Genomic DNA, 17104 nt, shown 5'->3' on the forward strand with positions numbered 1-17104 from the left:
CCGCTGGTGGCGGTGGTCACGGTGGTCACTGTGGCTACCAGCCACACGCGAGCTAAAGCTAGTTATATACAAAGTGGTAGGAACTAAATACACACTCTTAGCAGGTCTCCGGTCAGTGTATGGGTATCTGTGCGAAGGCCCCACCAGCCTCCTGTACGCGCCGCTGGTGGCGGTGGTCACGGTGGTCACTATGGCTACCTGCCACACGCGAGCTGAAGCTAGTTATATACAAAGTGGTAGGAACTAAATACACACTCTTAGCAGGTCTCCGGTCAGTGTATGGGTATCTGTGCGAAGGCCCCACCAGCCTCCTGTACGCGCCGCTGGTGGCGGTGGTCACGGTGGTCACTATGGCTACCTGCCACACGCGAGCTGAAGCTAGTTATATACAAAGTGGTAGGAACTAAATACACACTCTTAGCAGGTCTCCGGTCAGTGTATGGGTATCTGTGCGAAGGCCCCACCAGCCTCCGGTACGCGCCGCTGGTGGCGGTGGTCACGGTGGTCACTATGGCTACCGGCCACACGCGAGCTGAAGCTAGTTATATACAAAGTGGTAGGAACTAAATACACACTCTTAGCAGGTCTCCGGTCAGTGTATGGGTATCTGTGCGAAGGCCCCACCAGCCTCCGGTACGCGCCGCTGGTGGCGGTGGTCACGGTGGTCACGATGGCCGCCAGCGCCCGCGTGAGCCACCACCGCTCGTCCGACGCGTTGTACGCGCCGTTGCGTACGTACACGCCCTCGTCGTCTGAACTTTCGGCCGTCTGGAAGATAACATTTATCATATTCATTTAAAATGTAATAAAGGATCGTTTAATGAAATTAAAAATTATAGAAAAATTCTAGCATCTAAATGAGGTAATATTATAATAGCCATTATGAGTTTATCATTGAAGATATATCATTTTATGGATTCACCGTTTAGTATAGTGTAGCAGAAAAAAAATCTACGAAGAGTCTGGGACTTGGGATATAGAGTATATTTTAACCCAAAAAACAAAAAAATGTTAAAGCATAAAAGAATATAAAACAACTTTTAGACTATTGTCTAGCATAAAATCAATAGACAAAATGTAGGTACAATGGGGCAAGAAAAGTATTATTGGCAGGGAAGTCCTTCGATAAATAAATACAAAAGTAAGGGCTGTACCTGAGCTCTTACGGTACCATAGCATATGCCATAGTTTTCTTACGGTTCAGTCTTTATGCATACAATGAATATTACCCATAGTATACCCATCAATAATACAATGAAAATCTCGAGATTAGTCATTATCCAACGATTTTGGATCCTGGGATTGTTTTCTCTATTGATTGATGCATGCATCGTATTAGGACTCCTAATCGCTTGACGGTATTTATCTGTATTGGTACCTGTGGAGGCAACTAACCAAATATACCAACACAGGATCGATATAAAAAATAAAATTATACAAATATATATATATATATTCCTCACATATCCTACAAAATAAATATCTCTGACAGATCAGTTTTACCTTTTCCATTAAAATTCAATATTCAAAAATTGTATGCAGACAAAGTTATTGAAGGCCACTATTCAAACTTGAAATGCTTATATGCTCCGTATGTCATATTATGCAAAAAATTGTTATAGATTATCATATACTGGTTTTCCAAGGTCTGTCGTTCAGTATAATAATGTCTTTGTGGTATTATTGGTTTGTACATTACTGTACCTACTACGCTACGAGTAGAACAAATGTCCACTAATCGTAAGATAATAAAGCAAAGCGATGCTTAAAGCACTTAATTTTAAACCAACTTCAGATACTGTATTTAGAAAAATAAACGTGGACATACAAGACACACTTTCTTCGTATATTTTGCAAAAGTTTTCACTAATTTTGGTTGGAAGTTTCGTTATTAAATACATATTTTTCAGGGAAGATTTCTAATATATAATGCATTTTCGTTTAACTTTGGAGTTACTAGATTTTTAACTTAAATTACTTACCCAACTGTACACTTTTTTGAGCTATTCTGGACGTCCTACGAAAGGTACCTATCTATCCATTTTTGAGCTTATGGATATGCGACTGTCGGGATTATGTATAAAATTAGTTGAAAATCTTACAGTAAATGGCTTCCGGATTGTGCTGGTGTATGAAACTCATCTACTAAGCGTTTAACAAATGCGACTGCGACTGTCGCGATTTGTTGACCAAGAAAGTATCAGTTGAGAAACTTACAGTAAACTGCGACAACGATCGTCGCAACATGTTCACCACTGCGACCTTACCGACAGCCAGCTCCACGCGGTCGCGCGACATTGACGAATGTAGTAAAGTCTGTTTTTGGGTATTAAACTCATCTACTGTTTTAAGCGCTCAAAAATACGACCGCGACTGTCGTGATTTGTTTATATGTAGTTGAGAAACTTACAGTAAATCTTCCGGATCGTGCTGGTGTATTAAACTTAGTCTAAGCGCTTAAAAATGCGACTGCGACTGTCGCGATTTGTTGACTAAGTAAGTATTATAGTTTGTTGACACACTTACAGTAAATCTTTTCCGGATCGTGCTGGTCTTCCAAACAGTTGTGGCGGGTATGTCCGGCTCGTCCACGGTGTTGGGCCCCTGTATACGGAACTGCGACAGCGACCGTCGCGACATATTCGGCACCGCGACCTGACCGGGAGCCAGCTCCACTCGGTCGCGCGACAGCGGCGAATATGTGTAGTCCGTTTTTGGGTATTTGCTGGAAAGACAAAAACAAACAATATTTTTAAGATAAAATAACCATTTTTGAATTCTTATAATTAACTTCTCCGCCGTATAGTCCACTTAAATGAAATCGCATTTTTTTCGACATTTCTAGTTGCTCACAATTTAACTCTAACAAAGGGTAAAACAAGTAAAAAATGCTTCAGGGCATTACGTTTCTCTTATGTATATTATTTCTAGCTGCCCACAATTTAACTCTAACTAAGGGTAAAATAATAATAATAAGCCCTTTATTCCGAATATACAAGTTGAATAATACACATATATATTATATTATGTCGAGTAATTCGGAAAAGACTGCAGGAGGTAGGCCTCCAGCATTCTTTTCCGAATTACTATGCCAACAGGCACTCCGAATTACTCGGCTTATTATTAAGGGTAAATCAAGTAAAAAATGCTTCAGGGCATTACGTTTCTCTTATGTATATTTTTGTATATAATTAAGATTTAAAACAAACAAACAAAAAACGTCATCATTGTCAGCTGTTTTAATTTTTAAAAAATCCACCTTGCCTACATCTATGACTTTATCTAATTTATTAAGAAAGCAATGGGTATGATGATTGATGACGATAATCATTTAGAGAAAAGATACACACATTAATTCAGGGTTCAGCATAAGGTAATAGAAATATTCTGTTTTATTCATATTTCCATATTCTGTATATAAATAGAAATGTCATCTAAGTACCTCATAACTTGATTCATCTTTCGTCACATGTAGATACGAGTCCAAATATTTCGTCACCACAGCCTACTACCGAACGAGTATGCATACGAGATAACTTCTATTTGCACAGTTTGAAACCGGAAAAGTTGTGCAAACACCCAAGACGTTCATAGCTTGATGTTGTCAAAATATCACAGTTTTTGTAGCTTTTTGTTATTATTTATTTTTTATACTAGGTATATCATTGTACTTGTATAGGATATGTTCTATGACTATTGATAGTGACCATAATTTGGATATAATTACTATTATAAAACTAACTTTGGAACATCATAAGTGTTAATAATATATTTATTAAAATGTTTGCTAATTTTGAATATCTGATATTTTTATTACTGATTTTCTTATTTATCAGACTTAGAAGATTTTTGTCTTCTTTGTCATTTACGATGTTTTGTAATGACTTTTTTACAATAACTCAAAATAAAGATATATTTAACTTTAAGTAATTATAAATTAGCACCGATTTTTCATTATTATTAATTACTATCTGTTAAAATTTCCATCACTTAAATAACACAATGTAATTTTTTTCACAACACTATGAACACCTAACATAACACAAGTTATTATCAGTATATCAACTTTTGAATACGTAATCGAAATAATCAATGCAAGGCGATCTCTGTTGGTAACTTTCTATTGTAATAACCTAAGTTGTGACTAAACTAAACATAAATTATCAACGAGTTTTCATTATTATTAATTACTATCTGTTAAAATTTCCATCACTTAAATAACACAATGTAATTTTTTTCACAACACTATGAACACCTAATATAACACAAGTTATTATCAGTATATCAACTTTTGAATACGTAATCGAAATAATCAATGCAAGGCGATCTCTGTTGGTAACTTTCTATTGTAATAACCTAAGTTGTGACTAAACTAAACCAACGCTAAAGTACCACGTGACATTTGCACGAAAGCAAATATAGAACGGCGTTTAATCACACTGCCCTAGTGTATTAGTTGTACATAGTAATGTGCCGTGCCTTAAGCCCGACCTTTGGATCGTTACAAGTTTTTACTCAGTATGAGGAAGTTGATTTGGGTCCGATTCCTATACTACATACAGCCTTACTCGATGTGTACTGTTTACCAACAAATTGAAAATGATGGAATAAATCTCTAGTCATTCACACCTAATAATAATTATAATTAAGTTGGTCTTAAATGGGGATGATGACTAGGTTTGAATATATTGATTTTTATGAAACATTCGGGTAAATAGGGTCAATGTTAACTAATTAATACATAAAAAGCAAAGATTGTCTGGATATTTGCAATATAAATGAGATTATAAAATTTCAAAATCTTTTGAAATCTTTTGTCGTAATTAGATGAAAATTCATACAGATTTAGCTTCCTTACATTAAATGTGACATTTTTTAATATATGAACTATAAACATAAACGCACAAATAACAAAGATATTACATACAAATCTAACGATCATTACATTACCTACGACGTCATTAGTTCGTGCCATTTTGTATGGGGCGTTTTTCAGGAATCCGCGGCAGCGCCGCAAAACTGACCCTTTAAATCCCTGTAGCTCCAAAAGTAATGATCGCAGATACCCTGTTATTTTTACAAAATTACTTTACTATTAGCATACTCTTAATTTATATACAATTTAAAAAAACTGTCATCATCCCTATTAATGAAAATTAATTGGATTAGTAGGTAAGTTTAGAACAATTAGACAGTGGTGGACTAAGCCCTTCGGGGGCCCGGGGCGGCAGAGCTGTATGGGGCCCCCCGTAACATTTTTTTTCTAGTTCTTTTTAACAGAATTAAGAACTTGTAAACATTTTTTTTATTTTATTCGTTTAATAGCCTTTTAACTAATAAAAAGATGTTTTATTATATAAACTAGTAGAAAAAGTAGAGATAAAAAAAAATTTCGGCGATTTGAAATTATAAAAAATATTTGAATTTTTTTAATCCGTTTTTACTTGATTTGGTGTATGTAAAAAATCCTTATTATTTACCTTATAAACTGTATAGCTTGTTCATTTAGCTTAAATTGCTAAATATTTTTTTAAAAGATTTTCAGAAAATGGGTAATTACCAATCGCCTCTCCCGAAGATTCGACTATTTTCAACCTCCAGAACAAGCTGGGTTTCAAAAAGGATACTAAGACAGATTTTACAAGAAACCCAGGGATACAATATTCCTCTCTGCTTAGCGTCTTTGGACTACGAAAAAGTTTTTGACTTTATCGAAACCAAGGCCTTTAATTCATTGCACCGATGCGAGGTCGATTGGCGCTATATACAAGTGTTGAAATGTTTGTACGATCTTTACTGTGCTCTCGAAGATGTGTTCAAGGTTTTGGACAGGAAATGTCGGAGTGTCAACATATACCGAATACATTTAACACTTAGATTTTGTAGACCACATAGTAATATTGGCAGAATTGCTGCAATTTCTTAAGGAAATGCTAAGCGACCTTAGTCATTCCTGACTGTACACCTGCACTGTACGTGTCAAAGAAAAAATTACTTAGATAAATGTAATCAACAATATCACTTAATTTTGTGATTCCCGGCAGTGGTGGTCACTTCAGAAGTCGAAAAAAGTAAGTTTTTTCCCGGGTTAAGCGTATACGCCCCAAACTTAAGTTATTTCACTATCATATTTCTTTTTTTTCCAAAAAGGAGGAGGTTTTACGTTCGGCTGTATGTATGTTTTTTTAAGCAAGTATCTTTACCATTCATTGGGCCCCCCAAAAATTTTTTTATACAGGGCCCCTCGAAGGCAGGCTACGCCACTGATAGAGAGCCACGTTATTTGGCATAGGCTGTATTTATCCCGGTATTCCCTCTAGAACTACGCGTGTGAAACAGCGAGACGTCTACATACTGATACGTTCAAAGGATTCCACGTGAAACGGGCTAGTGAATTTGTCAACAAAAGCCGACGCTCAGCGGTTTACCCGCGTAGTTCTCGTACCCGTGAGATTGCGGAGATAAAATATAGCTTATAACACTTACAAATAACGTGGATTTCTGGTAAGAGGAAAAGAATTTTCAAAATCAGTTCAGTATATTATAGTCTACAACCTTACAAACTTCATCTCTTTATAATATTACTATAGATAATATTATGGATAAAGAAGTTTCCTAATATACTTTTACTATCTTAACTTACAAACCTCAACACGTAGGCACCTTCTATAGTCTCGATGTCAATTGTTTTCACCACGTTATCCATGTTTACGACTAAAATTAAAACTATTTAAATATTACGTCACTTCTCGTTATCAATTTACCACTAAACTTAAACCTACTTAAATATTAAAAGTCAAAATTACTCAATTCACTCGTTCTACATTAAAATAATCTATTAAAACATTTTCACTTTTCAAAATACGCCATTTTTCGGACAGTTAAACTTAACAACTGACAAATAACTATGACGTTGAATCACTTTTCGTTTACCCAATACCCACCTTTGTAAATAAAATTTCTGCAACGTTTATATTTAACCGTTTACGTGCTAACTAAAACAAAGATAAAAGAAATAAAGAAAAGATTCCAAGATAAAAAAATATTAATATTTTATTTCTAAGTTGTTTTCAAACTATAATTAATCTATTCAAAATATTCAAAACAAATGATGTCAAGGGCAAATTTGTTCAAAAATAAAAACTAGCGATGAATCTATACTAATCTATATCTATACTAATATATAAAGCTGAACAGTTTGTTTGTTTGTTTGATTGAACGCGCTAATCTCAGCAACTACTGGTCCGATTTGAAAAATTCTTTTAGTGTTAGATATCCCACTTATCGAGGAAGGCTATAGGCTATATATTATCCCCGTACTCGTACGGGAACGAGAACCACGCAGGTGAAACCGCGCGGCGTCAGCTAGTATCCTTATATGAGGATAAATATTATTATGTTTATAGAAAGACCTTCGCAAATAATGCATTACCATAAAAAGGTTATAGCGAATCAACTTTAAAAAAATTTTAAAGGGGAACAATTCTGTCATGTATACTAAAAAATTATACTGATCTTGTAAAGAGTTAAAGTTTATGGTATTGTATTTTTAATCTCTGGATGTACTGAACCGATTTTTGAAATTTCTTTCACCAAAAGAAAAACACATTACTTGTGAGTGTCACAGGCTATATTTCATCCCCGTTTTCCCATAGGAACGGGAAATACGCGGGTGAAACCGCGCTAGATAACTATAATTCTTTCCATAACAAGAAAAAGGTTTTAATAAGGTTCCATGGCTTCCACACTTCACCTGCATTATAATAATTAGGTTCAGGAAGAGAATCTTGATGTGATGGCACAAAAAACAGATCGTATGCATCTGTCGATGCCATATATTTGTCAAGGCCAACCGTAACGGTAAGCATACAAATAACTTAGTACTAACAACGTACAAATATACAAAACATATGGCAGGTGGTCATTTTGGCATCTGCTGCGACCGGCGTATAATGTTTTACAAGTTTTTACTTTTTATTTGGTAATGTTTTTTGTTTTTGTAGTAGTATAATTTAATAGTAGTTTTTCTTATTCTTCTGTTATTAACATAAGTTATTGTTATTAGCATGTCACCTTCAGAAAGTACATAATATATATTCCTTCTGTACCTTTTAGTAACAAGATTCTCTAGGCAATTCTGGACCTCCCATTAGATAAGTTATTTTTTTTTATTCTTTACAAGTTAGCCCTTGACCACAATCTCACCTGATGATAAGTGATGATGCAGTCTAAGATGGAGCGGGCTAACTTGTTAGGAGTAGGATGAAAATCCACACCCTTTACTGTTTCTACACGACATCACACCGGAACATTAAATCGCTTAACGTCATTGCCGGTAGGGTGGTAACTAGCCACGGCCGAAGCTTTCCACCAGCCAGACCGCGACCAATTAAGAAAACCTCAATCGGCCCAGTCGGGGATCGATCCCAGAACCTCCGTTTTGTAATAGTTAAGCTACACTTTTTTTAAATGGTCTTAAATAGTTCATTATCGTTTAACAATTACTTGGACGTGTAGTACATCAAGTAACATTGTGACGTCACAAAACGAACGACAGCGTTTTTGACATTTAGAAAATTTGAACATTACATGATCTTTAAATTAAGTTGTATTTCTTATAAAACTTAATTTAAAATCATCAATCAATCCTTGACTTTTATAAAATAATATCGATATATTTCCGACCCTTATTCCATGTGCTATGCGAAATTAATATTGTTTAAATTAAATTTGATATGAGTCACCTACCCTATTCCACCGCGCTTACCACTGCGCCACGTAGGCCGTCAAATTTTCACTCACTCTATTGTAAGCTGCATAAAAGAACTTCGTTCCTAAACAAATCTATACTTTAATATAAGTATAAATCTGTAGAGAGGTCAATTCTGTACATGAAATATATGTCCATAATAACTATCAGGCGGTGATTAGTGATCGATAACGAAGCCAAAAATGCAATCAGTAAAATTTTTGTCTATCTGTCTGTAAGTACGTTATAGAAACAAAAAGTACTCGACGGATTTTAACGAAACTTGGTACAATTATTATTCTTCATACTCCTGGGCAAGTTATAATATACTTTTCATCACGCTACGATCAATAGGAGCAGAGCAGTGAAGGGAAATGTTGGGAAAACGGGAGAAGTTACTCCATTGTTACAGTGATACTACTGTAAGCGCTGGATTAAAGAGGTCTAAAGGAAGACGAAGTCGCGAGCATCCGCTAGTAAGTTAATAAGTACTTACTTCCAATACTCCCCCGCCATCTTGTACAGTCGGTAGGGCAGATGCTCGACGTTCGGCTCGCGATCGAGCAGCACGCTCGCGTCCGCTAGAGCTTGCTCGGCGAACGAGCTGTCCGTCGAACATGCGCTGTGCGCTGGGCTGCTGAAACGGGTCGACCTGCCGGATAATAAAGCATTGTAAGCTTTTGAGAGCCGTGAAAACCTCTGCCTTTAATTCTTAGGTTCGAACCAAGTCCCGCACCTTCAATTTTTTAGTTACTAGCGGACCCTAGGGGTTTTGGGAAACGTGAAACCAACCCAGGTTTAGGGGTTTGTTGAAAAAAAAATTCAATTTGACAGCAAAACCCCATTAACAAAATGATCCGCCATTTATTGATTAATTTGTTACAAAAAATGTGATAAATGAATAACCGCTCGATCGATTTTGTGCAAACTCCACATAAACCAACTACTAAATAGTCCAAACAAAGCCTTTAATTAAGGTTTTGATAGGTGAGCCCGTTCTTGAGTTATAAAATTTCAAGTGCAAGTGTGCCCCCCCTATCGATTGGATGTAAAAAGCGTACCGCTCAAGACTTCGCGGGTGTGAAATCGTGCGTGCGGAGAAGTGACGTGCACCAGTCGTGGGTTTTCCATTCATCGCTACACGCCCCCCGGCCCGCGCGGAACATCGGGATTGTTATCAACGAAGTTGCAAGCTATAGTAATACTTTAAACACAGTTGCCAAAATCAGTAGTGGGTATTGATTTTTATAATTAGTAACATATTAAAGGAATGAAAATCTCAGTCATAGGGGTAAAGACTTACATTGTCTTACCAATGCTAATTGGTACGTTGGTCATACCTCTTGATTTTCTTTCTCTATACTTCACTATTACAATAAATTCTCTAAAGAAAATGCGATTTAAAAGAGCCTAGTGCAACAAAATTTGGGCGTCTGCCAAAAGTACCCCACTTAGTGTTTCAATATAAAACCGATGTACGTACTACGTACTCGTACATATTGTTGACGTGCATACTTGCTCGTTCAAGGTGTTCTTATGGAAACATTTGTCGAACATTCCATGCCCCGGCACTATGAATATTTGGTTTAGTTGAATATAAAATATTCTCAACCTTTACTTCATACGTATAAATAATACATCGATACACGCCATATCTTAAATAGGTCATTGGCTTGTATATTGTATAGTTAAGTTTTTACACAAAAGGTTTTTTTGACACCTATTGGCATAATTTAAAAAATAAACGAGAATTGTACAATGTCAATTAATTAGGTAAATTATGTAGGTAAAACTATAAAATGTCATGTAAAGTCCTTTTCATAAAAGAAGTCCCTCAGACGCGGCAGTAATGTCTTAGTCATATGGTAATGGCGGTCTTATTGTCATTTGAGTAACACGCTGTCAATTTTAGTTCAGGTTTTTAGTGGCAGGACTTCTTTCATGAAAAGGACTCTAGATGACTCTTGCAAAAAACGTGGACCCGCAACACCTAACACTTTTTCACTCCAAACGTAAGCCACTTATGTGACTATCGAGTGTAAGAGCTAAGCTAATTACTCTTGTCGACACGCACAGAAGCGTACTTATCGTAGCGTAGCGATGCGTCAAGGGCTCCCATTTCGGGGCACATGAAACGGCTTGCGAATCCACACTATCTAGTACACACTATCTATGTGTTATAAATCAATATTATAAACGAAGACCCACGTTACAGGAAAACAGTGAGGATGACATCGGATCAGTCTGCAACTGACGTTTTAATCTAAATAAATATATTTTTTTAAATTCAAAATACAAATAATCCCCGGCTAATGTTAAGTAGAACCAAGGCTACCTAAAATTAAAGAACCACCTGTCTCGCGTCATCATTGTGTGACGCGTGTTCGAGCTTAGTGACGTCAGCGAGCGAGCTAAACCGCTGCGGGCTGCTACTTGCTTGTCTATACATTGAGGAGCTTGTAATGTCAGCCACTGAACATCCAATAAGTTCACGAGTTTACAGCGCTAACGGCAGGACATCCGATAAAACTGAACCTGTGTTTGGAAACTGAGTGATCAGAATGATGTCATGCACATAGCGACCAAAACACGATCAGTTTTTTTCGGATTTCCTACCGTTAGGGCTGCAAACTCATGAACTTATTGGATGGTCAGTAGCTGACATTACTTAGTCGTAATGTTAATAATTCTACACTTCCTCCGCATAGGGTCCGCGAACACAAAATGTGGACCCGTTTTGCACATTTGCACAAACTGCGAAGTCTCTGAATTGTGTAAACATTTTCGCACTTCCACGCCTACACGTATTTATGGGAGGTTACCCTTTCCGTCTACCAATTCTCCCATAAAGTGTCCCAGTGACTACTAATGCGATCTGATTGTTATAAGTTATAAATCAAGCCTAACTAAAATTAATTTATACCAAATATTTCCAACCAGCGAGCTATACTGATGCTATCAGTTGCTTGTAGTTTTCTCGATTTTGGACATTGACACCGCCAAGCGATTTAGCGTTCCTGTACGCTGTCGCGTAGAAACCGAAAGGTGTCTGGATTTTCACCCTACTCGTAGCAAGTTAGCCCGCTTCCATTTTAGATTGCATCATCACTTACCATCACGTAACTGTCAATTGTAATATTGTCACTGGCTAACTTGTAAAGAAAAGAAAAAAAATGATTAGTAGAACCAGTGCCGGATTTGCCCTAAGCAGTCTTGCCCTCAAACCCGCCAATCCTTAAGTAAACTAAAACAAGAACGTCTATTTAAAACGCTCGGATTTAGAAATTGCTTTAAATTTCGAGCGCTCGTTTTTTTCTCTTAGGGTTCATTTACACGAGCAGCACGATGCCAACGACAGAGACAACAGCTACCGGCGACTACCGCCGACGTTTCGGCGGCAGCCGATGACGTATCCTTAGCAGCCGAACCATCGGCGACTGCCCTGGACTGCCGCCGAGATGCTTCGGTAGCAGTTGCTTTAGCCGTTGGCAACGTGCTGCTTGTGTAAATGAACCCTTAGTCGTCTCTGGTGCCTCTCTAGACGGGATGCCCTAGGCAATAGCTTTAATAGCTTATGGGCTGAGTAGAACAATGAATAATACTCTAAGCTAAGTTACAAACCCACCTGTCTCGCGACACATTGTATGACGTCTGTATGGGGCTGAGTGAGACGTCGATCAGCGAACTGTAACGTTGGGAGCTGTTGCTTGTGGATACCCGCTCATATTGTGTGTTTAACTCGTTCTGTGGACAAATGTCTGGGTTACTAATAACAAAAACATTTAAAATAATAAATATACAGCCTAAAAAATGTATGTCAAGCGGTGAAGAAAGCCTGCATACCAGAGAATTTTCTCAATTCTCTGCGTGTGTGAAGTCTACCAATTCGCATTGGGCCGGCGTGGTGGATTATTTGCCTAACCCCTCTCATTTCTGAGAGGAAACTCGTGTTCAACAGTGAACCGAACATGGGTTGCTTATATCGTCATGCGTCGTCACTTATCGCCAGATGAGATCACGGTTAAGAGCTAACTTATCGTTGGATAAAAGTTTTTTTCATATTACTTAGAATAGACTACGTATAGCTTTAATTGTCAAGAAAAAAGGCGTGTCTAAAAACATGCAGCTGAGTCATCACAATGATGTCATCTGTAAGTGTAACAGCTATTTATAAGTTTACGTAAAATTCTTACACTACGTAACTATACCAAGTATATTTAATATGACGCCGCGCGGTTTCACCCGCGTGGTTCCCGTTCCCTTAGGAATCCGGGGATATAATATATAGCCTATAGCCTTCCTCGATAAATGGGCTATCTAACACTGAAAGAATTTTTCAAATCGGACCAGTAGTTCCTGAGATTAGCGCGTTCAATCAAACAAACAAACAAACTCTTCAGCTTTATAATATTAGTATAGATTGTATATTGTATACTATAATACGTACTTCTACATCAAGTATACGAAGTGTAATACAATATTTGCACCGTTGCTTGTTACGATCGTACGCTAACGCAAACTTCCGACGATTTGTGATATCAGATGTATGGTGACCATATATTTATCTTTAGTCCTCATTCGCACGAGTGTTCTTTTAACGGACGTTAAAAAAGCGTTCAAATACAACAAGTGCATTCCCAAGTATATGTTCACACGACAGCGTTTTTAGTGACGCAAAGTTGGATTTTCAATTTTAGGCGTTGGAAATAGACCATTAATTAAAATTAAGAATATTATTAAAAGCGTCAACGCTAGGTTTTAACGTATCACGTTTTTAACTCTCGTGCGAATGGGACTTTATAATTGACATGTTTATCAAGTAACGCCATCTAGTTTGATGTCCTTGGTACACCTAGTGGAGGGTCGACCAACACTCCGTTTTGGGTCGCCAGTCCAGTACCTTGGGATCCCCAACGTTCATTGGCTCTTAGAGCTATGTAGCCTGCCCGTTGCCACTTCAACTTCGCGATTCACTGAGCTATATTAATGACTATAATATGGTTCTTTTGCGGATCTCCTCATTTCTGATTTGATACCGCAGAGAAACTACACAGCTCACTCCATCGCCCGCTGAGTGAGCCTTCTTATGAGGCCCATACTTGACGATCAAGTCTCGGATCGGTAGGTCATCATTGTTCGAAGACTTACGTCAATATGCACTAAGGAATTTTGGACGTACAGGAATATGCAGACATTGGCGTATCTGGGATTATTTCTGGGAGGGCCTGGCCCCATACATACGCCCTATGAGAAAACGATAGTATTAGTACTTAGTAGTTTATTGATTTAAAACACGTTGATTGTACGTTACGTGGTCTTATAAGTATTTGCAATAGTCGAGTGTTATCAGTCATTGACTCACACATTTAGTGTTAATAATATTAGAATGATTATTTTTTAGTCTAAATGTGTGTGCAATAGCTAAAGCTACTTGTATCTATGTGATCAAACATCTAATCATCACTCCGCGTGTCGTAATCCTCTTGTGTGAGAGTCGTGACCACCTCTATCTCTGATCTGTTATCCTTAGGATGTTATGACATCTCGGTATCTCTCTCTTTGCGGAGAGCACCGTAGACAGTGAACTCGAGTGAAGTGCTGACCAGCTGGCCTATTCACTAATTTGGTCTTTATTAACAACCTATTAAAATAAACAACTAATATCAAATCCACTGAGTGACTGAGAAATGTCATCTACCTACTATATGATATCCGCGATTGGTTGTCAGTCAGTACATTACATAGAACCTCAATTTCGTATACGTCAACTAATATGCGTCAAAGTTAGTGAATTAGCATGCTGGTTAGACTAACGGATCGGGTCTATTTCCTTACACTTTGCCAGTAACAACTATTTTTTCTAGAATATCTCCGTCTTCTTTGGCAATGTGTTCGAAGTACTCTAGACATCTAATAGTTTCAAGGATATTCTTCTATATTCCCCGCGATCTAATTCAATTAATTGGTAGACCGATAAGACGAAGACAGTATAAATGGATTACTAAAAACCGTTAAACGTAAATAAATTGGATGAACTTACAGCTCTTATGAAAATTTTAGATAGAACAAAAAATTATACAGGCTGCTCGGGAATATTAACCATAACCCTAGGGGTTATATTCTTTAACAAAAACTAATTCAAAATATTCAAGGAACATGGTGTTCTAAAATGAAAATTTTAACGGAATAAATAACATTTCTTTTGTAAATTAAATCTTAAAATGTGTAAATTGATCTTATACGCATCCTTATAATAATGACGTATTTAAATTTTAAAATGCAACGTTGTCACTTAGTTATCTAAAGGCGTGTGTTACATGGATAGTCGGTATTATTTGAATAACTTTGTATGAAAACATATGTTTTTGTAGTTAATAAAATATTAGTTATGCAGTTTGGTTCCTATATGTGGTCTCGTTAATACCTTGATGTTATGGTTAACTACTCCCGAGCACCCTGTATAATAGTATCAATGACATAATTATTGTACCTAGTGGAATAGTATAATGATACTAGCGGACTCGCTCAAGCTTCGCTTTGACTTATTAATTTATTTATTTGCACTTCTTCCCTATCCCTACCTTACACTACCATACTCCTACCCCTACCCCTACCCTACCTCTACTCTACCCCTACCCTACCCTACCCTACAACTACCCTACCACTACCCTACCCCTACCCTATCCCTATACCATAAACCTACCCTACCACTACCTTACCCTACCCCTACCCTACCGCTACCCTACTCCTACCCTATCCCTATACCATACCCCTACCCTACCACTACCCTATCCTAGGATTTAGGGGTTTGAAAAATAGATGTTGGCCGATTCTCAGACCTACTGAATATGCACAAAAAATTTCATCAAAATCGGTCGAGCCGTTTCGGAGGAGTTCAAGTTCGAACACCGCGACACGAGAATTTTATATATTAGATTTGTAACATAACATAATAATGGAAAATTTTACATGTATATATTATTTATTTACATATAAAATTAATTGTGTCTTATCATAAACGTTAATTGAAAACCTAGTGAGTAATGCAGATAGATACAAAAAAACACGTAATGTATTTTTTTACCTTCTAAGTATAATAATGCATTAATCAATGATACGAGTAAGTCATTTAAATATTCTTTTTATCAGGTTCAGGTTGAATTCAGGGATTTTTTAGCTATTTTGTTAAAATTACATATTTTGTATTTTAAAATGAATAGATTAAGATAGTTCTAGTAGAGATAGTTATTATTTGCTTGACATGATAACGATTGTAGTTATAGTCAGGGATCCGTAGATCATTTTGTACAACTGATTACTATCAAGTTAATTTTTCGTGAGTAGCTTCATCTCGATGAGACGATCAACTTTTTTATTTACGAAAATTCTTTAATCTGGTAGCTTACTGAGTTACCATGAAATGAAAAATTTTGAGCGTCGGAACGAGATGGGTACCACGCTATTTGTTGGACATTGTGGCTGTTAAGTTGTATAACTATTAATTAATCAACAGTAAAAAAAAAAACATCTGGTTAGTAACAACTTTTGATAAACTACCCTCCCTCCTAACTTGTATCAATAAGGAGATTATTAAAAGTTGTTACTATAATTTTATGAACAGAATGTGGTGTACAGCTAGTATTAACAATGTTAAAGATGATTGAAAAAAGCTTTGATAGCCCAGTGGATATGACCTCTGCCTCCGATTGCAGGAGGGTGTGGGTTCGAATCCGGTCCGGAGCATGCACCTCCAACTTTTCAGTTGTGTGCATTTTAAGAAATCAAATTATCACGTATCTCAAACGGTAAAGGAAAAACATCGTGAGGAAACCTGCATACCAGAGAATTTTCTCAATTCTCTACGTGTATGAAGTCTGCATTGGGCCAGCGTGGTGGACTATTGGCCTAACCCCTCTCATTCTGAGAGTAGACTCGAGCTCAGCAGTGAGCCGAATATGGGTTGATAATGATGATAATGAAAGATTACAAAAAAATACAAAGGCAAAAAAAAAATAGGTTGTAGCAACTTGGTTCGGTGACCTGGTGGATGGTACGCGAGTGTACAAAGTACGCTTCCGTATCAGGTGCTATCTGCTCGAGAGATTTGAATACAATGCAGATAGCGTCAACCTTATCGGTAAATAAATCTTATGGGGTCGTGTGACGGGATTTTCTTAACGTCTTTCATATATGATAAAGAGACAAAAATAAAACTTTTTAAGAATGAGTCATGCGAAAAAAATCTCAAAATCTATCTACTCTCTGAAAATCTACACTAATATATTTAGTTTCTTTTTGTAACGAATAGGCTCCGAAACTACTGGACCGATTAAAAAATTCTTTGACCAATGGAGA

General features: G+C 37.0%; 1 protein-coding gene across 1 annotated transcript in view; it reads right to left on the minus strand.

Moving 5' to 3' along the window:
- LOC112049895 (klaroid protein) overlaps positions 1-17104 on the minus strand; it is a 42969-nt gene that overhangs the window by 15246 nt on the left and 10619 nt on the right. The window contains exons 3-6 of the mRNA XM_024087955.2: positions 12375-12493; positions 9246-9401; positions 2527-2725; positions 576-768 (exon numbers count right to left, since the gene is read on the minus strand). Of these exons, the coding sequence (XP_023943723.2) occupies positions 576-768; positions 2527-2725; positions 9246-9401; positions 12375-12493 (667 nt within the window). The remainder of the gene's footprint in view (positions 1-575; positions 769-2526; positions 2726-9245; positions 9402-12374; positions 12494-17104) is intronic.

The sequence above is a fragment of the Bicyclus anynana genome, chromosome 11 (genome assembly GCF_947172395.1).
Source record: "Bicyclus anynana chromosome 11, ilBicAnyn1.1, whole genome shotgun sequence".
In the NCBI taxonomy this organism is placed as follows: Eukaryota; Metazoa; Arthropoda; class Insecta; order Lepidoptera; family Nymphalidae; genus Bicyclus; species Bicyclus anynana.